The sequence below is a fragment of the Acinonyx jubatus genome, chromosome B3 (genome assembly GCF_027475565.1).
Source record: "Acinonyx jubatus isolate Ajub_Pintada_27869175 chromosome B3, VMU_Ajub_asm_v1.0, whole genome shotgun sequence".
In the NCBI taxonomy this organism is placed as follows: Eukaryota; Metazoa; Chordata; class Mammalia; order Carnivora; family Felidae; genus Acinonyx; species Acinonyx jubatus.
Genome location: NC_069386.1, coordinates 1,215,768 through 1,240,549, shown reverse-complemented (window position 1 = coordinate 1,240,549; position 24,782 = coordinate 1,215,768). Strand labels below are relative to the sequence as shown.

At 57.4% G+C, this 24,782-nt stretch overlaps 1 protein-coding gene and 1 long non-coding RNA gene across 2 annotated transcripts in view; both read left to right on the top strand.

Moving 5' to 3' along the window:
• The window catches only part of LOC113601992 (uncharacterized), a 98,508-nt gene that overhangs the window by 1,465 nt on the left and 72,261 nt on the right, over positions 1-24,782 (top strand). The window contains exon 2 of the long non-coding RNA XR_008298888.1: positions 9,691-10,038. This is a non-coding gene — a long non-coding RNA (uncharacterized LOC113601992). The remainder of the gene's footprint in view (positions 1-9,690; positions 10,039-24,782) is intronic.
• Positions 42-2,439, top strand: LOC128315836 (myosin-K heavy chain-like). Its single transcript, XM_053223444.1, has 2 exons — positions 42-948; positions 1,529-2,439. Exons 1-2 carry the CDS (start codon positions 192-194, stop codon positions 1,579-1,581), a joined length of 810 nt encoding a protein of 269 aa, XP_053079419.1. The 5' UTR covers positions 42-191; the 3' UTR covers positions 1,582-2,439.

Here is a 24,782-nt window from a genome sequence, read left to right as displayed (position 1 = left end):
GCACCCTGTCCTGACTCCCCGCGGGGCCCCTCCAGGCGGGGTGCTTCCTCCAGACCTGTGAGTCATTCTCTTCCCTGCTTCACTTTCCCTGGTGGTCCCTGAGCCGTGCCTCCCCAGCAGACACCCCACCCGCACTCGACGGGTGCTCACGAAGTCCAGCACCCCTGTGCTTGGCCAGGCTGGCCTTTGGGATGCCGAGCCGGACTCCCCACTTCGTCCAGCCTGATTCTTCCCTCACTTTTATCCTCCGAATTCAGGACGCATCCCGTGCTAGCAGGATGTGCTATGTGACCGTTGTGAATTTAGGCCATTTTCACCCCAGAGCTGGCCCCTTCCACACTCCGGCCTTCCGTGGGGACGTCCATCCCACCCCCACGCCCTCCATGCGATTCCGCAGCTGGGACTGGGTCCCCGACCCCAGACCATGTGTCTGCCCACCCGCCGTGGGTACTGGTCCCGTGGCGGCCCAGGGACCCTCTCAGCCAGGGGGAGCCTGGCAGGCTGTGCGGAAGCAGATGGTGCTGGAATGTGGTGGGGCTCCCCTCCAGGGCAGGGGAGGAGGAGAGAGCAGGCTTGGACGCGGGGCTGGGTATTATTCCCACACCGAGATGTGCCAGGTGCCTCCTGAGAGCCCTGGGCAGAGGGAGCGGCCTGCAGCCAGATGGGCCCCGAGGCCACCAGCCTGCCGCGTGTCCTGGCTGGGGAGGAAGGCATGCGGCGGAGGGGCCCGGAGGGAGGGTGGACAGCCAGCCCGAGCATCTGGTCTCCCTCCCTCCGCCCCTCCTGCACTGTTATCTCAAACCCCTCTTTACAGACTCGTGTCCCTGAGGGTCCCGGCATCTCGTGCCCCAGGCCCAGCACTAAGCCGGGGGTCCCGGGCCCCACCGCCCGGGAATTCTGGTCCCACAGGCAGACGCACTGGAGGTGGGACCCACCATCCACCGACAGGTGTGAACTTTGCTGCCGGGACGCCCTGAAGAAGCAGGACGGGAGGGGGCGAAGGGATTCCGAGCAGACTTGCTGAGGCGCCCTGGCCGCGGCCAGGGGGACGCATGGGTGCTGAGTGGGGGCAGAGAGAGGACCTGCGTCCCAGGCCATGGAGCGGAGTGTGTGTGGTCAGGAAGGGGCAGGGGGGCGGGGTGCGGGGCCTCTGCTGACTCTGAGATAGATGCAGGGGGGTGGGGGCCCGGCAGGCTCGTTCCGCTGCAGGAGGCACGTTTTCCGGCACAGACGGGGAAGGTGGCTGGTGACGATGGCCGTGGTCCAGGTGCTCTGTGGTGGCGGTGTGGGGGCGGGCTCCACGGGCTCCCGGGTCCCCCCAGGGAAGAAGGGGCCAGGCCACCGTGCGGACCCGCAGAGGGTGGCTGGGGCTGCTCGGGCAGCACAGAGGGGGCGCCAGCAGCCCCACGCGCACCCCGATTCCCACGCTCATCAGAGCCACCACTTTACGGTCAGGCTGGACGCGAGGCCGGCGATGGAACGGGGTGGAAAGCCGCAGTGTCTCTCCTGCTTTGCCTTTCACCTGCAGGGCTGTCCCATGCCGTCACTGGTCTACAGTCTTCCTCATGCCACCTGGTGTGACCCTCCCACATCTCCAGCCGCCATTTCTGGTCGTGCTCCCTGGCAGCAGGCCACAAATTCGCTTCCCAGCACACAGTGCCAAGCTCTCACTGCCTCAGGGCCCTTGCACATGCTAGGCCGTCTGCTTGGAATTTCCGTCCCCTACTCAGCCTTCTGATTGGATCTCAGATGTCACCCCCCCCCCCCCCCCCCGCTTCCACACAGATCGCGTGTGCTCATTTCCCACCGCAGGTAACCGCGTGCCTGTCTTTGCGATGGTTCAGGTTGGGCATCCCCACGAGGCCTCCTGGAGGGCAGAGTGGGGTCTGTCTTGCTCGTGGCCGCGTCTGCAGCACTCGGCACGGGTCTGCACAGAGCCGGTGCTCAGAAGTAGTTATTTCTGTGACTCCGTGAAAGGCCGGGGCAGACGCTCGTAGGCCTGACCAAGCTCGCTTTCTGGCTCGCTTCCCCCAGAAGGCCCTGTGTGCACTTCCTGCCCAGAAGGCGGGTCTTTGTCGTGAAACCAGCTTTGCCGCTTTGCCTGGGACGGAAGCAGATGCCACCTGGTCCCTATGCGCGGCTTCTGGCCGGCAGCGTGTCGCCCGCGAGCGCCTGAGTTGGTCTGTGACCCTCAGCACCTGCCCACGCGGTGGGCTCAAGCCCGGGGAGGGTGGCCCCGTGGGGTTAAGCTCTGTCCCCACAGCACTGGGTCATTTGGTGATGTGCCCTTTCCTCCCCGCTCCCCCTCGGCCCCCAAATAAGCCACTTGACTTATTGACTTATTAGCCATGTTGACTAAGTAAACATTAAAAAATTAAAAAAAAAAAGAATTCGATACTTTTTAAAAATGTTTTACTTATTTTTGAGAGAGAGCAAGTGGGGGAGGGGCAGAGAGAGGGGGAGACACAGAATCCGAAGCAGGCTCCAGGCTCTGAGCCGTCGGCACAGAGCCCGACGTGGGGCTCAAACCCACGAACCATAAAATCATGACCTGAGCCAAAGTCAGATGTTTAATCAACTGAGCCACCCAGACACCCTCACTACTATTTTTTTAATGTTTAATTTTTTTTGAAAGAGAGAGAGAGAGAGAGAGAGCGCACAAGCAGGGGAGGGGCAGAGAGAGAGAGGGAGACACAATCCGAAGCAGGTTCCAGGCTCCGAGCTGTCAGCACAGAGCCTAAAGTGGGGCTCGAACTCACAGACTGTGAGATCATGACCTGAGTTGAAGTCAGACGCTTAACTGACTGAGCCACCCAGGTGCTCCTAGGAATTAGGAACTTTTGTGTTCATTTTATAGATGGGGACGTGGAGACACATCAGAGAGGTAAAGTGATTTGCCCAATGCTGAACAGCTCGTCAGCTGTAGCCCCGCCTGCTGCTCAGGGCTCTGTTCTTTCTGTCACTGGGCCCCCGAGGCTGTGGGTGACAGGTCCGCACCACGCGGGTGACTGTGTGGAGACCGGCTGTGTGCGAGGCCCAGGCTGTGAAGGGTGAACTCACACCCAACACCACTGGCCCTTAGAGGTCAGATGGTCAGGCGTAGATGCCCACACACAAGTCCCCAGAGACTCCTGCAGACCCACGAATGCCATTGTACGCACACTTAGACCCCACGGGCAGGAACGTGCACACCTGTTAGCAGTGACCACGGTTCTCGATGAAAACCAAACAGCGGGACACATTCGCACACGTGAGCTCAGAGGACCTGGAAGCTTCCTCGGGTTGTCTGGCCCAGCCTCCTGCTTCTAAACTGTTCAGACACCCAAACCACGGAACGAGGCCTTGTCTGCTTGGAAAGGGCACGCCCCCCAGCCATCGAGTGAGCGCTGGGGACCCTGGGGTAATGACAGGCTTCTCAAAATGGGAAGGTCGAGTTTTCTTTTTGACAGAGGTTGAAAAGTGCACAGTAGAACTGATAGGCCCCTTTCTGTCTCGCGATTATGTGTGTCGTGATACAACCACTCGAATGTTTGGCTGCAGAACTCGGACGAAGTTCTGAGAGTCCGGTGGAATTGTAATACGGTGGCGAGCGTCACGCCGTGGCTCGTGACAGTCCCTGTGCTCAGCTGTTGTGCTGAGCAGGTGCGCGTGGGCCAGAATCCAGGAGGAGGGCCGTGGGCTCCGTGGGGCTGTCACGGAGCCCCAGGACGAGGAGGCTGGAGCCTGGGGGCTTAGGTGGGTGTTCAGTCTCCACCGTTTCCCCTCCGGAAGCACACAGCTTCCCGGATGCCACGTCCACACAGGGACAGCCCTGCGTGGCTTCATCTCTGTGAGTTAGTGCCATTCCTGCCATGGAGGAATCACAGGGAATTGAACTCTAAATTGTGTGGTGTGCAGGAAGAATGGACGTTGAGGTCATTCTGCTCGGGACGTCTTAATTTCTGGAGTCGTCAGAGTCTGATGAGTCCGGCTCTCACACAGACTCAGCGCAAGGTGGGTGCTGAATGACGGTGATTGTGCCCGGAGCGGTACTGGGAGGGTGCGAGCTGAACATCAGCACCCCCGAAGGGGCTCAGCCAGCAGGATACGGCTCTAGGACGTCCTGTGCTGCTCTGTCTCTAGAACTTTGGACTTCTGTGTTCCTTAAGAAACTTGGTTTGGTTTTTGTTTTTGTTTTTTTTTCCATCAAGAAATCTCTTAGTTGGAACTCTTCTGGTTGCAAGTTCAAGACATCATTGGAAACCGTGAGGCCAAGGGAGATGGTTTATAAGCCAGGAGAAATTAGGTGTGTTCCCCATCCTCCTCTCAAAGGGCTACCAAGACGCCGCCCCGGCCTTCCGGACGCCGGATGTGTCCTTCGCTCCAGGAGAGGAGAGCATTTTTTTAAAGTCCGTTTCATTGAGGGCACCTGGGGGGCTCAGTCGGTTAAGTGTCCAGCTCTCGATTCGGTTCGGTTCTGGGGACGGCTGTGTCTTTAGGGGGCATGTTGGGAAGGAGCAAGCTTCACTGGGAAACGTAGGATCTGCTGTTTCCGTTGTGAACGTCTCTGTGCTCAGAAGGAGGATCTGAGCTTGCGTCCAGGTGTTGTTGTGAACGTCTCCGCCCGCTCGCTGCCCCGTCCGCGGCTCCGTGCCCTCATCTGTGAGTTGGACGCCGTAGACCATGTGGAAGGGATTAGACACGCGCGTGTGAATCCGGGCGCTATTTGAATGATGCACGTACTGCTCAGCGTGGGCGTCGGCTGGGGGGCTGCTGTGTTGGTCTCGCTGTGGGTGCAGTCACGTGGACCAGGCTTGTGGATGTCACAGCAGGCGCGAGTGCAGGGCAGGGGTCACTGCTCTTGGCTTTAGAGCCTGGGGTCCCAGGAGCGGGCTGTTCACATTTGTCTGTGCCACGTGTCTATACTTGGGGCGATGTCTTTAAAAGCTGGAAATCCTAACATGCTTGTTTTTTTTTCCCCCTCTTCTGGCTTCCTCTTACACCTGCTGAGTTCTCTGCTGAGTTTGTGTTTAGCCTGTTACACAGAGTATGAGTGTTAGTTCAGTGGAAATTACTGTGAAAAGCCGAAAAGGGAGAAGAAAACCTTCCACTTGTCCCCCTTGAGGGAGGAGGGATCTTCAGCCCCCAGCACCCAGCCCCCAGGTCCCAGTACCCAGCCCCCAGGTCCTAGCCCCCAGCACCGAGCCCACAGCTCCCAGGCCCTAGCACCCAGCCTGCAGCACCCAGCCTGCAGCCCCCAGGTCCCAGCCCCCAGCACCCAGGCCCTAGCACCTAGCCCCCAGCACCCAGCCCCCAGGTCCCAGTCCCCAACACCCAGGCCCTAGCACCTAGCCCCCAGCACCCAGCCCACAGCCCCCAGGTCCCAGCCCCCAGCACCCAGGCCCTAGCACCTAGCCCCCAGCACCCAGCCCCCAGGTCCCAGTCCCCAACACCCAGGCCCTAGCACCTAGCCCCCAGCACCCAGCCCGCAGCCCCCAGGTCCCAGCCCCCAGCACCCAGGCCCTAGTACCTAGCCCCCAGCACCCGGCCCCCAGGTCCCTGTCCCCAGCCTGCAGCCCGCAGCACCCAGTCCCCAGCACCCAGCTCGGAGCCCCTGGCCTTGTGAGGATGTGTGCCCCTCCGTGCCCGCCCCTGTCTCAGCCGCGCTCAGCACCCCGTCCCCGGGCCTTCCGTTCGCTTCAGCTCTGACGTCTGTCTACCCACACATGGGATCCTAACTCATATCTCACTGGGCAGCCAGCCTTCCTCGGACGCCGGCCTTCCGTGCTCTCGGCAGCAACTGTCAGGCCGTGAACGTGACCCCTCCTGCCGTCCTCTCATTGGAGGCTGGTGCTCCGGGCTGCTGGGGCCACACGTGTGCTGGGCCGGGCTGTACCCTGAAATGGGCTCTCCCTGGGAGCCGAGGTGGGGGAACAGCCACGTTTTATGAATGGGCCGCAGAGGGGACAGCGCTCGGCGGGCCGGGATTCGGCAGAGCTTGCTCAGGACTCCGGCCACATGGCGCCCGCGGGGGATCCCGGGGGGCCTCGCCCAGACGCCCCCTGCAGGCCAGGGCTCCGGCTCCAGCCGCTGTGCGTGCGCGCTGCCCCGTCTCTGCAGCACCGCCTTCGGTCAGCGGCGGCTACTTCCCTGCAGGTTGTGTGTCCCCTCCCACCTCCCCTGTGCAGCCCGCAGCCATGCCCGGGCCCGCACAGGTTCAGGAGGCCCTGCCTGGCGGGGCACCAGGCCTGGTGTGATCCCCGTCCTGGCTTAGCTTCTTCCCTGCTTCCTCCAGCCCCTGCTCCTGAGACTTTCCCCTCAGTAAGTCTCCTGCACCCACATCCTGGCTGCAGACTCTGCGAAGTGTTGCAAAGACACCTGTCGGACTGCCCACCGTGCTCCCTCCTGCCGCTCAGACGTGCCCAGCGTGCTCCCTCCTGCCGTTCAGACGTGCCCACCGTTGAGACGTGCCCACCGTGCTCCCTCCCGCGGTTCAGACATGCCCACTGTGCTCCCTCCTGCCATTCAGACGTGCCCACCGTGCTCCCTCCCGCTGTTCAGACGTGCCCACCGTTGAGACGTGCCCACCGTGCTCCCTCCCACGGTTCAGACGTGCCCACTGTGCTCCCTCCTGCCATTCAGACGTGCCCACCGTGCTCCCTCCCGCTGTTCAGACGTGCCCACCGTTGAGACGTGCCCACCGTGCTCCCTCCCACGGTTCAGACGTGCCCACTGTGCTCCCTCCTGCCATTCAGACGTGCCCACCGTGCTCCATCCCACTGTTCAGACGTGCCTACTGTGCTCCCTCCCGCTGTTGAGACTGCCCACTGTGCTCCCTTCCATGGTTCAGACGTGCCCATCGTGCTCCCTCCCACTGTTCAGACGTGCCCACCGTTGAGATGTGCCCACCGTGCTCCCTCCCACCAGGTGGCCTTTCTGTGAGCTCTTCCCTCTGCCTCGGATGTTGTTCCTGCTGCTGTTCATCTAGTTAGCCCTCGTCTGCCCCCAGCTCTCAGCAGACGTCACCTCCTCAGGGAAGGTTTTCCTGGCTTCCCCGACCGAGTCAGCGTCCCTGGTACGAGATCCCCCCCCACTGTGTAGTGTCCCCTCTGACTGTACAGTGTCCCCCCCCACCGTGTGGTGTCCCCCCGCCAGGCGGTGCGCCCCCTTGCAGTGTTCCCCCCACCATGTGGCGTCCCCCCACCGTGCGGCATCCCCTGTTTGTTGTTGCAATCTGACATCTGTGTGTTGTTGTTACGGTTGCAATCTGACATCTGTGTGTGTAGGTGTTTGTTGTGGGTCTTTCCCATTAGCGTGTAGCATCCATAAGGATGGGAACTGGTCACCGCCGTATTCTAGGCGCCTAGACCGGTGCCTGGCCCACGCTGGTGGAAGGAAGGAGTATTTGTGGAAGGGGCTGCCAACAAAGGACAGCTTGAGAGAAAGTGAAGCAGGGGACAGATCGCGGGGCCAATGCTGGCAGGTGCTCCGGAAAGGCCGGCGTGTCGAGGACGGGGAACGTACCCTTTGGGTCTGGTGAGTGGAGGTCCTGGTGGTCAAGGTCTTGCAGTGACGGAAGCTGGAGGCTGGGCCACGGCGTGGCGGGACGGTGTGGCAGGCAACTGGAGAAGGAGTGGACGTGGCCCCCCTTAGAAGGGCAGGGAGCCCAGAAAAAGGCCCCGGAGGCGGGGTTGGGGGGAGCCCGACCCCTCCTCTCTAAAGCCTGGTTCCACTGCAGACATGCCCGCCGTGCCCCCTCCAGCGCATGCCGGTAAGCCACCGGGCCCGCTGGAGTCCTGGGGGTGGCAGGGAGGCTGGCCTTTTGTGGCCTCCCCAGGGCCGTGTGTGCCTGCAGCCTCCACGCTGCCCTGGCGTGTCCTTCAGCACAGTGGCTCCCGTCCGGGTGGCTGGTGTCCCGTCCCACCGAGAGCGCCCCTGGGGACGGCAGGACTGGAGCCATGGGGCTTCTTCAAGGTCTAGAGCAGGAGGTAAGCTTGACGGACACGGGTCATTTCCGTGGAAGAATCAAACTGGGCGCTGAGGCCGGGACACGGCGATGTCCCAGTGCTAAGGTGCCGGGAGTGTGCAGACTGGCCTGTGCGTGGAATTGAATGACTTGTGGCCCTCAGACCCTACAGACCACCGGGTTCAGCAGCCACGCATGTCACGTGGCCAAATGCCAGCAAGGTAGCCGCGGTCCTGTGACCTGACACCTCCAGGGACAGGAGCTCCTGCTTCCTAAGGCAGCCGATGCCATCCCGGGACAGCTCTCAACCGCGTTTTTGTAAAGGTCTCCTTTCTTCTCAAAATAGATCTCCCTTCACATTGAAAAAAGCCTTTCTTCGCCCCTGCGTATCCTTTCCTCCCTGTCGCCTCTCGTCGGCCCATCCCTCTGTAGGCTAATGGAAACAGAGCTACAGAATATTTTGGTTGCCAGGTCAGGGACCTCAGTCCACACTGCATGTTTCTGGGGAGCAGACCCTGTGGCGTCTCTGGTCTCTGAGACGAGATGTCTGCCCTGCGAGAGGGGCCCTGGGTGGGAGAGGCAGGTAGGAGCCTCCCCGGCTGCCATCCAGGCTAAGGAAGGCCTGGCAGAGCCACGGCGGGTCCCGGAGAGGAAGCCGGCCATCAGGGAGCTCTGCGTCCTCCGGGACCTGGCCTGCCTCAGTGGCCCTGCTGGACCCCATCACCGGAGGGACCCCATCACCTTGGCACTGACGTGAGGCTGGATTTCAGAGGCAGCTGGAGTTGTCAGGGAATTACTCTCTGTAGTTGGAGATCCGTGAGGCGCGTCGTGGTGGTCAGTGTGCCACGGTCTCCTCTCTGTGTCTGCCTCAGAATGAAAAGGTGGCCTTGTTCCTCCTGGAGAGGGCTGTTGGTGACCACAGATATGCACATGTTTGGGTCTAGGGTTCCCTTCACCTTGTTCGCTAGCTCTCCCCCCAGGCAGTCTGCTCTCTGTCAAAAGCACTGCTTCCTGTGACTTTGGCTGCTGCTGGCCCTGAGGTGCCCCTCGGCTCCCACTGCGGGGGGCCCGGAGTGTCTCCGTGGGCACGGTACATTTGGTTCAAAGGGTTCTCCCACCCATTGTCCCATTGGACCCTCACCAGAACCTTGTCAGGTTTCCATTTTACGGACGAAGAGACCAAGACTTAAAAAAGCTAAAAGAGGGGCGCCTGGGTGGCTCCGTCGGTTAAGCGTCCGACTTCGGCTCAGGTCATGATCTCACAGTTCGTGGGTTCGAGCCCCGCGTCGGGCTCTGTGCTGACAGCTCGGAGCCTGGAACCTGCTTTGGATTCTGTGTCTTCCTCTCCCTCTGCCCCTCCCCTGCTTGTGCGCTCGCTCTCTCTCTCTCTCTCTCTCTCTCTCAAAATAAACATTAAAAAAAATTTTTTAAAAAGAAAAGAACGGAGAGAGCCCCTCTCATCCCTTCCTTGCGGCGTGGAAGTCCTGCTCTGCCCATCAGGTACCAGGGCGGAAAGGGTCAGTTTCTGTTGTATTTGGCCAAGGATGCCCCAAAGCTTCAGAAACAGCTGTACCGGGGACCCGAGAGTAAACTCAAGGCCCCCTGACTTCTGCTCTGGTAATAATAGCTGTCACTATAGGAATGTAGTGATAGTAACAACTAACACTTTAAAAACCATATAACAGCTTACAAAGCGCCATTTGTACAAACTGACTTACTGCACTTACTTTCTCTCCTGCTTGCAGGTTCTCTGCGCTCCAGAACCACACGTGACCCTGCGGAGATGACCGTCCTCGAGGTCAGCAACGTGCTACCAATTTCACCTGATCACTGTGTGCAGAATCCGGAAAGCCTAGGTGTGGTCCCCAAGGGTAATCTCCAAAGGGTGCGTCTTCCGTGGCCCAGCTGTGATTTCAACCCCGCGTGCTTGCTCGTAGCGCCCCAGCCTCCACGTCACGTTCTTTACGAGTTAACGGTGCATTTACTGAAGGCAGAGTTAGCCCTCTGTCAGGACACACGTGTGAGAGTGGGTTTCTGCCTGGCGCAATTCGATATACTGGCTATTAAGCCGCCAAAAGACGGCTGAGGTCTAGGTGAGTGTTCAAGTTTACTCAGACTAAGGCGTCCCCTACCATGTTTTTGCCAGGAAAGAGGCCGGGGAAGGCAGCCTGATTTGCATATGCAAATCCGATCACCATACTGTGTAAATACGTATCCCTCGTTCGTCGTCGCTTCTGTGGTTGGCAGCCCCACAGCGAGCGTCAGCGTCCGTGCCAGCCAGGCCTGTTCCTGAGCCAGGGAAGAGACTTGTCCACATGTCATCCAGCTTCTGTGCAAGTGCAGTCTTAGCGGGGCGAGTTGGAGGCTGAGTGTGTGCGTGTGTGACGGGTATGGGTGTGTGCGAGTGTGAGAGTGTGTGTGAGTGAGTGTGTATGCGTGTGTGTGACGGGCATGAATTCAAAGTGACACCGTTTAGTGGAAAGGCTGATTTATGTTCCCTCCTGCCTTGAGAACACTAATTAGGATAATGGGAGAGCCTTTCTGGTTTGGAAAAGTGTTCTAAGGGGGTCGGGGGGGACTTTTTGTCTCCTCTCTCAGCCCTCCTGCCCCTCAGCTGTGGCCCGTGGGCTCACGGGTGACACAGGGGAGGACAGGTGGCTGTTAGGGACACTTTGTAGACTCCAGGGCGCCTGCCGACATCACGGGGGCAGAGAGCTCACCACGTCTCCTGGTCAGTAGACTCCACTTTGATCAACATGTCCACGAACCAAAGTCCCGTCATTCAGACCAAAAGAAGTAACACCAGGGCGCATAGGACGTACGACAGGACAATCCTTACCAAATTCCAGCTGCCGTTTGGGGCTAGGACAAGCTGGTCCTAAAATCCAGATAGAAATGCAAAGAACCCAAAATAGGCACAGAGAATTTATCGAAGAACTCACACTTCCCAGGCTCACACTTACTACAAAATGACACAAATCAAAAGAGTGTGATGCTAACACAAGGGTAAGTATACAAATCAATGGGATATAGTCGACATTCCAGAAATAAAGCCTCACGTTTATGGTCAACTGAGATATGACAAGGATGCTAAGACAACTCAATGGGGGAAGGAGAGTCTTTTCGACAAATGCCGCGGGGACAGCTGGACAGCTCACACTGAAGAATGAGGTTGGACCCCTGCCTCAAAGCCCAGGCAAAAATTAACTCGAAAGGAATAGACGTAAGCACTTTAATTATAAAACTCTTAGAAGAAAACATAGGAATAAATCTTCCTGATGTTGGATCGGGAAATGGTTTTACAGAGACGAAGCCAAAAGCAAATGTGACCAAAGAAAATATGGGTATTTTGGACTCACAGAGATTTTTAGTGCTCCGGAGGGCACTATCAAGAGAGTGAAGGATGGAGGAAAATATTTGCCAGTCAGGCGTAACAGAACTGGTTTTTGGAACTCTTAGGCCCGCGTAACAGACAAAAAAGGGCAAAGGATCTGAAGAGACATTTCTCCAAATAAGATGTGTAAATGGCCAGTGAGCACAGGTGTTCACCTCGCTGACTATTAGAGAAATCAAAGTCAAGACCACAATGAATGACTATTTCACAGCCATTAGTGCTTCTACAGTAGAACACTCAGGTAATTACAAGTGTTGGTGAGGATGTGCCAAAATTGGCACCCTCATTCGCTGCCGACAGGGATACGAACACGGCTCAGAACATTAACTATAGAGTCGTTACTTGACCCGCAGGTAGGAGACAGGACAGACCCGCACAAACGCTGTAACGTGAATGTACGTAGATCACGTGTAGTGTGTAAACGGCCACGGTGTATAAGCAGTCCGATACGAATCAATTGGCGAACGGGCAAACACAATGTAATCTGTCCATACAGTAGAACGTTATTCAGTAGTACGTGGGAAAGTTGATTCACGCTCCAACGTGGATGAGCCCTAAAACATTACCCTAAGTGAGAGAATCCAGACACAGAAGGCTGACTGTTGTATGATCCCGTTTATAAGAAGTCCTCAGGCGGGGACCTCTGTAGACACAGAAGGTGTAGCAGCAGCTGGGGAGGCTGGGGCTGGGGTATCGTGGGTATTTGCAGAGGCGTTAAAATGTTCTGAAATTTCCTGTGCTGTTGGTTGCACAACTCTGGATATACTAAAACCCACTGAATTGTACAATTTAAATTGGTGAATTGTATGGTATGTGGATTATTTCTCAATGACACTGTTAAAACAAGGTGCAAAGGTAAAGGGCCCTTGTCTCTCCTTCCCCGTGTCTTCCCTCCTTTCAGAAATAAGGGTGGCTGTCGGTGGCACCAAATCCCGTTAAGTAAGTTTGTAACGTTCCTAAGCTGTGACTCGAAAGCCACCCCTGTGACTCCTTTGCAGGGAGGCGTCTTTATCTGAGGGTCTCATGCAGGGCCACCCTCAGGGGAGGCCTGTCACTGGCTGCTGGGAAGGGACCAAGGATGGGTGAAGGAGCAGGTGTGCGTTCAAAGCTGGTGAGACCCAGAGCTGAGATTTCAGGAGTTGGGCGTTTAGGAGGTCCCGAGGGTGTCCTGATCCTTGGTCCGGGCGGCTTGGCTCCCTGGGACTGGTTCTGTTTTGGGGAGGAAGTGAGTGGAGAGAGGGGTCAGTGAGGCTGAGAGAGCAGAGGGCCAGGGTCCTGGAGCAGAGGTGGCCCCGAGAACCCATGGCCGCCAGGATCCAAGACACCGTGATCCCTCTCAGGGCCGGAAAGAGGGAGTTTGCATCAGGCTTGCCTAAATCTTGAGACAAGGTGACCCGAAAATGGGGTTCACGTGCTGGTGAAGTTCTTAGTCCAGAGCAGGCTGTGAACAGGTGCCCTTTCCACTGGGTCTCCCCTGGGGGGGGGGGCTTCCGCTGCAGCAGCGTGGCCCCTGCTCTCCACCCCTCCTTCTGTCCCCACCAGAAGCTCAGAGAACATAGTGGCTGACGCTCCGTCTGGACAAAATCTTGCCACGGTTTCTGCCCAACCAGGACCTGTCTCTAAAGAACCTCATCCGCAGCTTCAAAAACGTTTGGGGGCATCTGGGCGGCTCAGTAGGTTGAGCGTCTGCCTCTTGATCTCGGCTCAGGTCATGATCTCACGGTTCGTGAGTTCGAGCCCCGCGTCGGGCTCTGTGCTGACAGCATGGAGCCTGGAGCCTGCTTCGGATTCTCTGTCTCCCTCTCTCTCTGCCCCTCCCCACCCTCTCTCTCTTAAAAAAAACTAAAAAAGAGTTTGGGAGTCAGACAGGGATCCGCATCACTGTCAGCCAGCCTCCCGGACCCTTGGGTATCTTGTCTTCTCCCTTTGACAACAACCCGTGACCCTTTATGCTGTACGAATCTTCGTTACTGTGGTCACTTCACGTCTGGCTCCTGTCGGACGCTTCTGGACGGGGCTGTGCTTCTCCCGGACTCATCAGTCACGACGGGGTGACCCAGGGAGGCTAGCCGCTGGTTCGGCCGTTCCTTGTACCGTTTCTGTAGGCTGTTCCGTGTCCTTGCCGGGGCCGTTTCCGGGGGCAGAGCGGACGTTCGCAAGCCCTTCAGATGAGTCAGGCCCTTGACTCCACATTTACCCTGGAAAAGAGGCAGGGCTCCCGTGTGGACTTTGTCTGCACCAGAGGTGGTCAATGGGGGCAGTGGCGCCCCCGGGGAGCACTGTCGACGTCTGCAGACATGTGGGAACGCCGGAGCTCGAGAAGGGGTTCTGGTGTCTGGTGGGTAGAGGCCAGGAATGCTGTTAGAAGTCCCATAGTGCACGGGGCTGAGAACTCCAAGCCTTGGGGGTGTGTGTGTGTGTGTGTGTGTGTGTCTGCTCACAAGTGACCGACACCAGGGGTCTTGACTGGCTGGGATTTTAGGGCTTGGATGTGAGGAAACAGGGATACAAGCAAACACCGACTTTGCAGTAAGACAGATGAAGATATTAAAGAGGGAATATCAACCTCTCTGGTCAACGTGGAAGAACTTTCTATTCCTAGTGGAAAACAAACTAGCGAAACTGAAAACCGCCACCTTGGGGCTTCCAGACAAGTCCACAAAGAACAAAACCAACATGGTAGGCCCCCCGGCGCCGTCACCCACCCCCCTGGCAAACTAGGACTCCCCTTGTTTAAAAGGCCGTCTAGACGATGGTGTCTGCAGACGTGTTTCGCACTGTGTGGGACACTTTGGTTCTGAAGAATGATGCTTAATTACTCTCCAGGCACTATGCTAATTTCTAAGTGCGGCATATTGGAAATTCTGTTTACTCTCAGCAAACGTGATTGGCCGGCATTGTCAGCGATGTCATTTCAGACGGGGGCTCATTAAATTCTGGCTGAATAACCAAAGCATCGGCTTAACAGAACTACCTTTCCAATGACTCATCTACCCGGCTACTTGGTTTAATTAAACATAAACGTGTGCAGCTTCAAACGCTTATATTTGGCTTTCCCTTCAAGACTCTGGCCGGGACCCTAATTTGGCAATTACCCATGGCAAGGAGCAAGGGGATGTCAGCATCTGGTCCCAAATGCCCATCCAGCCAGGGGCAGGTCCCCACATTCCCCAGAGCCTTTGCACGGGCATCTGGATGCGTGAGTGCCAAGGACTCGGGGTGAAGAACCCATAGGCCAGGCCCACCTTCTCACCCGGGATCCTCCTGAGACGTCCCTCGCCCATTGGCTTGGTCACCATTGGGCGTTTGATGACCCCCTTTCATTGGGCGTTTGATGACCCCCTTTCATTGGGCGTTTGATGACCCCCTTTCTGCTGTCTGCAGGGAAAGACCAAGACCAGGACCCTGGCTGCTGTCGCCGGTGTGGCTGCCTTTCCCGCTCTGTGCTGGAAACAGGTCTCTTGAAACATAAACATGGTCTCTGAGCCAGACCCAGGCGAGCCTGTTCTGTTGTCAGGCCCCAACTTGGCCAGAATGGCGAGGTGTCCTCACCTGAAGGTGTGGGGGGCGGGGTCTCGTGCCAGCTGGGGGCTCTGCCTTTCCAGAATCAAGCCCAGCAGAGCGCTTCGACGCACACCCCTTCAGGTCGGCATCGCAGCCCTCCCTGGAGCACAGCTTCGTAGCCCTCGGTCCGTGCTGGTAGCTGCCGGGGTCCTTGAAGCTGCTTCCTCTCCCCCCCAGCTGAGGACCTGCCTCTTCTCCCCTCTCCACCCCCTCGTCCAGCTCTCGCCTCTCGGACCAGATCCAGCGCTTTCTCTGCGTTCCTGAAGCCAGCGTCCACAGACCCGCCCTCTGTCTTCTGCGTCCACCAAGCTGCCTGTGGATTGTGTGATTTATGGAAACATGTCGCCCACACGAGAGGTGAAGCTCCAAGTCACTCAGGACAAGCTGAGATTGTACTCAGCACAACAGCCAGCAGCCAAGAGCAGTTTTAGTTTTTTTTAATTTTTTAATGTTTATTTATTTTTGAGGGACAGAGAGACAGCGCGAGCAGAGGAGGGGCAGAGAGAGAGGGAGACACAGAATCCGAAACGGGCTCCAGGCTCTGAGCCGTCAGCACAGAGCCCGATGCGGGGCTCGAACTCACAGACTGTGAGATCACGACCTGAGCCGAAGTCGGACGCTCCACCGACTGAGCCACCCAGGTGTCCCCGGCCAAGAGCAATTTTTAAAAACTTGCCATTGTGCTCCTGTCTGTGGACGTTGATGGGAACCCGGTGAGCCGTCCACAGAAACAGTTCTTTCCTGGAGATCATGCGTGGGTACTGGGATCTGGGCTGGGGAGGCGCGTCTAGAGGCTACCCGGCGGACACGGGGAGGGTGACCGCGCCTGGCTGCAGCAAGTCCCAGGTGTCAGGGCTGATCGCTGCCTGCGCCTCTGCGGACAGTCCCTTTATCAGTCCGTCTTCAGATGACCCGGTCCCGGTGTGTCCTGTGCGTCCGGCCGGGGCTCTGCCTGGTGCCGGAGTTAATCACGTTCTCCCTACACCCTCACGGCGTCTTGTGCCCGCCCCTGCTTCCGCACGCACCGCGCCGTCTCGTAGGACCCGATTCCGTGCTGGTGTTCCTGAGAGAGCTGTGAACTCCGGGGGACAGGGACAACGTCTCGCTCACCACTCTGCCTCGGGGCCAAAAAACTGTCTGGGGGTGTCTTTGCGGATGCAGGAGATGAGGCGGACGGTGCCCCGGGCAGGTGGGAGAGAGTCCCGGGCGGTCTTACCAGGCCGTGCCGCACGCGGGCGGGGTGTCTCCCACGAGGCAGGGGTGGGGAGCGGGTCCAGATTCGGGAGCAGGACTGTCGGCCGTATGCCTAGTGTGCACGCCCAGGAGCCAGACGATCTGTGTTTGGAGCCGACTTCATCGGCTCACCGGTTGTGTGCCTTTCCCTGCCCAGGTTTCTGTGCCCATCGGACGGTCATGAAACAGTGCCCACCTCGCAGGATCCACGTGTAGATGGGGTGTGATGCCACGTGCGGGCGCATGGTGAGCCCTCGGTCGCCGTGAGCTTGAGCATAAGCAGTGCTCCCAGGGTTCAGGTGCAGGCCGGGGCACAGAGGGGTCTGGGCTCTCAGGTCAGCTGTGTCGTGTGGCCGCAACAAGTCGGTTCTGTCCTCTGGGTCCGGAGAGCGCTTCTGGGCCGACTTTCTCGCACCTACTGGCCGAACAGTTGTATCCGAGCTAGTCTTCGTGGGTTTCTGTAGGTAGAATGGTCCCTCTCCTCTCCCCGTGTCACTGCCAGAGCCCCTGAGCCCTGGGACGCGGTTTCTGCCTGTCTCTCGCTCTTTGTTTGCTCAGCACTTGGGGACAGAGGTGGCCGTCCCCTGGCTAGGACCTGTGTTCTGCGTCTCCGTCTGTCCTGGAGTCTTGTGACCTCCTGCCTTCTCTCTGCCTCCCATGCGTGATAAGGCACCCGGGACGGGTGTGGCCCCCAAAGGGCAGGGTGGGGTGGCCCCCACAGGGCAGGGCGGGGGTCATGCAGGGCAGGGTGGAGGTAGGGTGGGTGTGGCACCCCCATGGGGGGGGCAGGGCAGGGTGGAGGTGGGGGGGGTGTGGCACCCCCACGGGGGGCGGGGGTGGCGGGGCAGGGCAGGGTGGAGGTGGGGGGGGCCCCTAGAAGGTAGGGTGCAGGTGGGGTGGGGGTGGCTCCCACAGGGCAGGGCGGGGTTGGGGCTGGTGTGTCCCCCTCCCCGCCCCGTCATGCAGGGCAGGGTGGAGGTAGGGTGGGTGTGGCACCCCCACGGGGGGGGGGGGGGGGGAGGGGCAGGGCAGGGTGGGGTGGTGCGGGACGAGGCAGCCCGCAGTTACCAGTGGTCCTGCGCAGCCGGGTGGGGGAAACGCTTTCCTGCGGGCCCACGTGGGACGTTCCCGTCCTGCCTGACCGCGCCGACCCCGCCAGCACTGAGGCAGGTACTTCGGTTCCCGGAGATTCCCGTGTCTACTTCTCACAACGTGGAACAGAGAGGGGCGTGGACAGGTGTCGCCCTCAGTCTCCAGCGCACGCTGGGCTGACTGGGGAACGCTCTTTGCGGCCCCAAGGACAGTGACCAGAATCCTGCCTGGCAAGGCCTGACGGGCATAGCCGGCGGAAGTGTTCGTGACGCTGCCTGGGGTGTGTGGCCCGGGACCGCGTGTCCCGACTGGTGTTTGTAGGCGAGCCGTGGGTTCGGTGGATGCCGGCCGCACGGGCTGCACGGATGGGCCTGTGGGCCAGGCAGCTGCCCGAGCAAGGCTCTGCCTCGTGCCCATCTTGGGGCGAGCCGGGGACCCCCTGAGCGTGCCGGCTGAGGGGGGCCCCTCTCTGGGCGGGAGGCTCGTCTGAGGGAAGGGCCTCTGAAGAAGCGGCTTCACTCCTTGGGACCTTCAGCATCCCACGCGGGGAGGGCAGTCAGTCCTTCCTCCTGGACTGCGGGGGAGGCGGGTGATGGGGCCTTGGGCTCACGTGCGCTCACTGAACCCCAGTGTTCACGGGCTCGCTCTGCCGAGCGCTGGAGGGTGGCAGGCAAGGGCGTGTTGTGGTTCCTTCCTCCTTCATCCTCTCCGACCTGGTTAAGGGACTGGTGTCCGGCAGGAACTTTCCTCCTCCCGTCGGAGCGGAGAAGCTGGAGCAGGGCAGGGGAGAGTCAAAGCCGAAAGGCGAGCACGTGGCAGAAGGTGTGGCCTATCCTCGGGGTTCCGAGGGAGCCCCCCTGGGGCCGAGGGACTGTTGGCTGTGTGCCTGGCTGGGGAGGAGGACCCGGGAGCACCAGTGCACCCTCGAGGCCTATTTCATCCCCTGAATCCCCCAGCGAACGCTCACGGGGGGGAACTGCAGACAAGCCTTGCACGTGGCGGGCATCCCGGCGGGATGGAGACGGAAGGGTCTCTCTTCCCTCCCGTGATTCCTCTGTGGCCCTGAGACGCCCCGAGTCTCTACTAGAGGGCTTGCTCACGCAGGAATGTGGGTACGGGGACCCCCGAGTGCAGCTTTCTGCAAACCTAACGTTCCCGGGCTGCCTGCTCCAGAGTCGGGGGGGTGACGGCGGCCGAGGGCCGGCGATTGTGTTCCGTGTCCCGCCTGCTCGTGGGCTCTAGGGTGTGGGGCTGGGAGAGAGAGACCGCAGGGACTGCCAGCTGCCGACGGACGCCCCTCCGTGCCCAACCTCCGATGGCCGGCCGGACGGACTGGGGAGAGAAACAGTTGTCAGGGTTCGCACCGACACTCGGGTATGAGAGAAGGGGACTTGTTTTTGTGCGTCGGGCTTTCCTGGGAAGTGAGATGGGAAGGGGTCCGGGGCTCCATGTAGGTGGCAGGCTTTGTAGCTCCTGGAGCCATTCTCTCGTCGCCTCCAGGGGCCCGTCTGCACCGTGTGGCTCCGTGTAATTCAGCATCACAGCGGGAACAGCGTGTGCCTTCTGGCCTGCAGGTCACAGTGGCCTTTGGTTAACGTGTCGTGTGGGGCCACCTCAGGGTCTTTCGAGGGGCAGAAGGTGAACAGCCCATCCCTGGTCCCAAAGGAGAGGTTGGTGTCCGCAGGGAGGGGGGCAGGCCTGTGCCTCTGCACAGGGGCCCTCGCACGCCTGCTTGACCACAGGCTTCCGTGCTGAGCCCAGAGGGCAGAGCGTGAGGCGTGTAAGAGGGGCCAGCCTGTCCCCTGGGAACCTCGCGTTGTGGAGGGTTGGGGACCTGGGCGGGGGGAGGTGACTCACGGGGCTGGATTCCCCGGCCTGGAAGGGGTGCTCCTGGCCGGCTACCGAATTGCTGCCGTGGCCTCCTCTGTGTCACAAGTCCACCGGGAGGCGTCCAGCCGTGGACACCTGTGGCTAGGAGGCCTTCTAACTCACGGGGAAGGAGAGCCCGCCGCCATCAGGCTGGCACGCTGATCCCCAGCCGAGTTCCGTGGGTCTCCCGGCTGGAAGAGGGAGAGTTAACGAGCTCTCTCAGTCCCACACTCGTTCTCCCTTCCATGTGGCCCCGGCCTCACGGGCAGTGCTCCAGCCACGGGGCCACGTGTGGTGTGGCCTGCACACAGCCTTGCCAGGTTCCCTGCACAGGCCACTCCTGTGCCGAGGGGCACGAGCTGTGAGGGCGTGTGGATGGGCCTCCTGGAGGCCAGCTTGGTTGGTGCCTGGTCCGCAGTTGGCACTCAAAGACCAATTACGGAGCCGACTGTTCCTTAAAATTCCAGAGAGGGGACCGCACGTGTCTTTGGAGGGGCGGCCGCACGTGTCTTTGGAGGGGGGGGCCGCACGTGTCTTTGGAGGGGGGGCGGCACGTGTCTTTGGGGGGGGCCGCACGTGTCTTTGGAGGGGGGGCCGCACGTGTCTTTGGAGGGGGGGCCGCACGTGTCTTTGGAGGGGGGGCCGCACGTGTCTTTGGAGGGGGGGCCGCACGTGTCTTTGGAGGGGGGGCCGCACGTGTCTTTGGAAAGGGGGCCGCACGTGTCTTTGGAGGGGGGGGCCGCACCTGTCTTTGGAGGGGGGCCGCACGTGTCTTTGGAGGAGGGGGCCTCACGTGTCTTTGGAGGGTGGACCGCACATGTCTTTGGGGGGGGGGGGCCGCACGTGTCTTTGGGGGGGGCCGCACGTGTCTGTGCTGGAGACATCTTACAAAAACAGTGAGACTCCTCCACGTGCCCAACCTGAAATTTGTGAATATTTGATCGATTTTTCCCATTCTGCCAGCTCTTACCCATGGTTTGAGAACTCATTGGTTAATCCGAGAAGGAACTTTCCAGATGCAGAAGTGAAGGAGCTGCCACCCTGGCCCTATTCCCGCCTGGGCCCTGGGACTCGGCTCTGGGGAGGGACGGGGCGTGAAGCATCCTCGTGCTTTCTCTGTGGGTCGCACGCCAACACGGTGATATTCGGGTTCATCATGTTAAATAAAATGCGCATCAGTACTTGTTTCCTGTTTCACCTGTTTCTTTTCTCCTTTTCTTTCTTTTTTTGTTTTTTTGTTTTTAGACAGAGCATGTGTGCAGGGGAGGTGCAGAGAGAGAGAGAGAGAAAGCGAGAGAGGGAATCCTAAGCAGGCTCTGGGCTGTCAGCACAGAGCCTGACGTGGGGCTCGATCCCATGACTGTGAGATCATGACCTGAGCGGAAATCAAGAGTCGGACACTCAACTGACTGAACCACCAGGCGCCCTTGTGTTGTTGTTGTTGTTGTTGTTGTTGTTGTTGTTTTTACCTTTTTAACAAAATGCGGCTGCTGGAAAATTATAAATGAACGTGTGGCCATCGGACGGGGCCGTCCAGGGTGCTGCCCGTCTTAACACTCCAGGTGTCTCCCCATCGTGGGCCGTTTCCGGGGACCAGGACGGCACTGGTTTGCACCGTGTCCTCACCATTCTCTGCCCTTGCGTCACTCCTGTTAGCGTGGGCTCCACGCTGCGTATGTCACTGCCACACTCTGTGAGTCTCGTGACTGGGTGGAGGAAGGGACCTGGCCCCCGAGTCCCGCCAGCAGGAATCAGCCTGAGTGTGCGCACGGCCGTGACGCTGCGGCTGGGTGAGGGTGAGGGTGAGCGGGACTCCAGCGGCCAGTGTGAACATCCCGTACGTGACTCATGGCCCTTACCTAGATGCGCTGGAGGGGGATGGGCACAAATGCTCACTTCTCCGCTGATGGAGACGTTGGGTGTTTTTAACTTCACGACTGAGCTGCATCTTGAAAATAATCAGAGAAGGAACCAGGGCTCTGTGTCCAGGCACACAGCCAGGAGGGGTGCCGCATACGACACAGGACGAGGGCGTCGCCTTTGGAATGGTGACCTGGTGCCCCAACCGTGTCTCCTGCACGCTCAGTAGGATGCTGAGCTCCGGTCACGACACGGCAGTTTAAGTGGCCCGAATTTTCTTCACCAGAGTTTACTTAACACGGACTCATTGAGGTGGAAATCTATTTGTACAGAATTACGTACAGTTTGTTGGTTTTTTAAAAAAGGATCTGCTTATACGAAGGCACTTAATGGGCCCAAATGAGCCGGCCTCAGAAGCCCGAATCGTCTCTCGGGTCTCGTCTCATCAGTGCCCCGCTAATGCGCGGTGACACGTTTCCTCGTTCCTCCTGTTTTCCTGCCGCTGCCCTAATTTCTGGTTTAGTCCACACACTGGACACCCTTGTCGTTTTTCTGCATGGCATCTTGTGCCGTGTCTTAGTGGGACAGGGTACCTCCTTCCTATGACAGAGGCCAAAACCGCTAGACGTTTGCTGTCCTGCGTCCTGAGAGCCGGGGCGCCCTCCGTCGTGTGGCCCGGGACTGTCCAAGCACCTGTTCACGCCGGAGACTGTGAGGCTGGGGCCAGCGAGGCAGGGAAGTAGGGGGCGTAGGCTCACCCGCTGACAGTGACGCCCAGTGTCTCCGCGAGACCGTGACATGAACAGTCCCAGCGGGCAGCAGGGTCCAGCAGCGGTGACACGGGTGGGGCGGTGATGGCTCCGGGCTGGAGCCCTAATGTACTGAGGCCCTTCCCGCAAACTCGCTCCCAGCACCTCTCGCCCCCGTACCTTTCTCTGCATTTTTAAAAGGCTGCGTTTGCCATCTTTTGACACACTGTGTTATTTATGTATTTTTCATATTTACTACTAACATGTGTCCAGAGTGAAGTCCACGGGATGAGCACTTCTGTCTGTTTTGTGTGCCCACGTGTCCCAAGTACGTGTCCCAAGTACATGGCCTGTGTAGGCACTCAGTCCGTACTTGTTAAGTGACATGTTGGTGGCAGGAAGGAATGAGGTCCTCCCAGGATGGGGTGGAGGCGGCCGGGCCTCCCTCTGCTTTCTTCCGAACCCCGACCTCCGGAATCTGCCGCTGCCCACGTGTTCCCATTTGTCCCCTTCCCCCTTAACCAGAATCGGTAGCAGCCATTTGCAGGCAAGGTCTGCAGGGCACATGGGGTCACATCCCGAAACTTGCAAACGGCTGGGGCTCGTTTTGTCCCCAGGGATGATCTGGCCATTTCCAGAGTCAGCTTTTTGTCACTACATCCGGGACGTGCTGCTGGAGTCCAGCGGGGGAGGTCGGGGAGGCTGCTGAAGATCTCACACAGCAAAGGCTGGCCTGGAGGGTGGTCCCCCGGTAAGTGAAGGAACCTGGCCGCGACCCCTGTAGTTTCAAGGTCACACTCACCACGGGTGGAAATAGAATCAGAGAACAAGTAAGGCACGTGACGCAGAAGCTGGTGCTGTCACACAGGAGACTTAAAATAACAATGCTTCCTGTGTTAAAGGGTTAATGGAAAAGATGGGCAACGCGCATGAACAGACAGTGATTTAACCTGAGAAGCCGACCAGTGAGAGTAACCAAGTGAAAATGTGAGAACTGAAAAGGATAGTAACAAGGATAAATAACGCCTTCTTTGGGCTCACTCGTAGACTCAACACAGCCAAGGGAAATAATTGCTGAGTCTGGAGGTAGGGTAATAAGAATTACCTGAGTGAATAGACAGGGAAAAGAGTGGGGCGAGGGGCAGATCAGATCATGCTAGACCCCCATACAGCAGCATCGGTGGCATACCACAGCTGGCTGGCGTTGGCTTATGGAAGCCAGTTACGCACCTCTTTCCTGCTCTTTGTTCAGTGGCAAAGAACCGGGTTGAAATCCACGAGGACGCAGTTGTTTATACCAATGCCACAAATGGCATAAATGCCACCAACCAGGGCTTTTTCTCCCCTGGACAGCTGCTGTCACACACTGACCAGCACACCACTGGACACACGCACTTAGATTCCCAGACTGGCAAGGGGGAGGCCAGGGGGCAGAAAAAACGGTGACAAGAAATTTCAAACTTAATAACAAACAGGTCTGGGAACAAATACCTGGTCTGGGAAGTTCAGAGACCACCAAGTAAAAGAAAACAAAACCATCTAGGTGTACTATCTCCAAACTACTGAAAACCGAAGACTAAGACAAAATCTCAAAGGCAGCCAGAGAAAAAAGACGCATTACATAAAGAAGATATTTGTACAAAGATAATCATTACAGCCGATTTCTTATCAGAAAATATGTGCATCAGGGGACGATGAAGCAGCATCTCCTGGCACTGAAAGAAAAAAATAATATCGTCAGTGCAGAATGCTGCACCGAGCAACATATCTTTCAAAAACGCAAGGGAAATAAAGACTTTCTCATAGAAAAAACCCAAGAGGATTAATTTTCAGAATACTTGAACTACAAGAAATGCCAAGGAAATTCTTCTGGAAGGAATATGGTATCAGTACCAGACGGAAACTTGAATCTATCCAGAGAAATAAAGATCATTCGAAATGGAGTAAAATGAGAGAAAGTGGAAAATTAATTTTTCCCTAAAAGATAATTGATATCTAAAGCAAAAATTATAGAAATGTATTCTGTGTTTCTGATATATGTAAAAGTAAAATGTATAACAACAATGGCACAAAACATGAGAAGGAGAAACTGAGAGTATGACATTGTAAAAGGCTCACATTACTTGTGAAGCCATATTATATTATTCACAGTTAGACTTGAACTCAGATGTATATTGTAAATCCTAGTGGAATCACTAGAAACCTTAAATTTGTTTAAATTAAACATTAAAAAATAGATACAAGTAATAAGACAATAGTGGAGATAGGACAGAATCATAAAAAAATAAGAAATGAAATTAAGTATACAGTTCCATTGACAAGAGCATGAAAAGAATAAATTTAGAAACACATTCATGGAACGCCTGGCTGACTCAGTCGGTTACGATCGGCTCAGGTCATGATCTCATGGTTCGTGAGTTCGAGCCCCGTGCCAGGCTCTGTGCTGACCGCTCCCTCTCTACTGTGTCTCTCTCTCTCTACTGCTCCCCTGTTCCCACACTCTCTCTCTCAAAAATGAACAAACGTTAAAAACAATTTAAAAAAAGAGACACATTCATGATTTAGGATTGTATAATTTATACAATTATATAATAACGTGTATTAAGTAATATGTACATAATATAATATCATACGTCATATTATTAATTAATATTAATATACTTATCACTATTATATTAGTAAAAGAAAGGCAATATTTGTGTGCTGGGATGACAAAATACTGCTTAGGGACAAATGAAGGTCTCCATCAATGAAGAGACATTTGTGTCTGTGGGCTGGAACTCAACATGTTGGACAGCACTCTCCTCATCAGTATAATCCACATCAAAATTCCATTGGATCTTTTTTTTCCAGAAGTTGATAAGAAGATCCTGAAACTTATATGGAAATGCACAAACATTTTGAATAGTCAAGACAATTTTGAAAAACAAAACAAAACAAAACAAAAGTTGGAGAGTTTTTATTTCCTGACTTCAAAACGCCCTTTACAGATCTTGTTACCAAGATAGTGTCGAACTAGAATCAGGACACACATACCAATCAACTGACCAGGATTAGGAGTCTAGAACTTAATCCT

Excerpts from the sequence above, each read along its gene's own strand:
- LOC128315836 (XM_053223444.1), top strand. The coding sequence starts at position 192 with ATGCCGAGCCGGACTCCCCACTTCGTCCAGCCTGATTCTTCCCTCACT. Across the intron at positions 949-1,528 it reads GACCCACCATCCACCGACAG|GGCTGTCCCATGCCGTCACT; the intron begins GTGTGAACTTTG and ends TTTCACCTGCAG.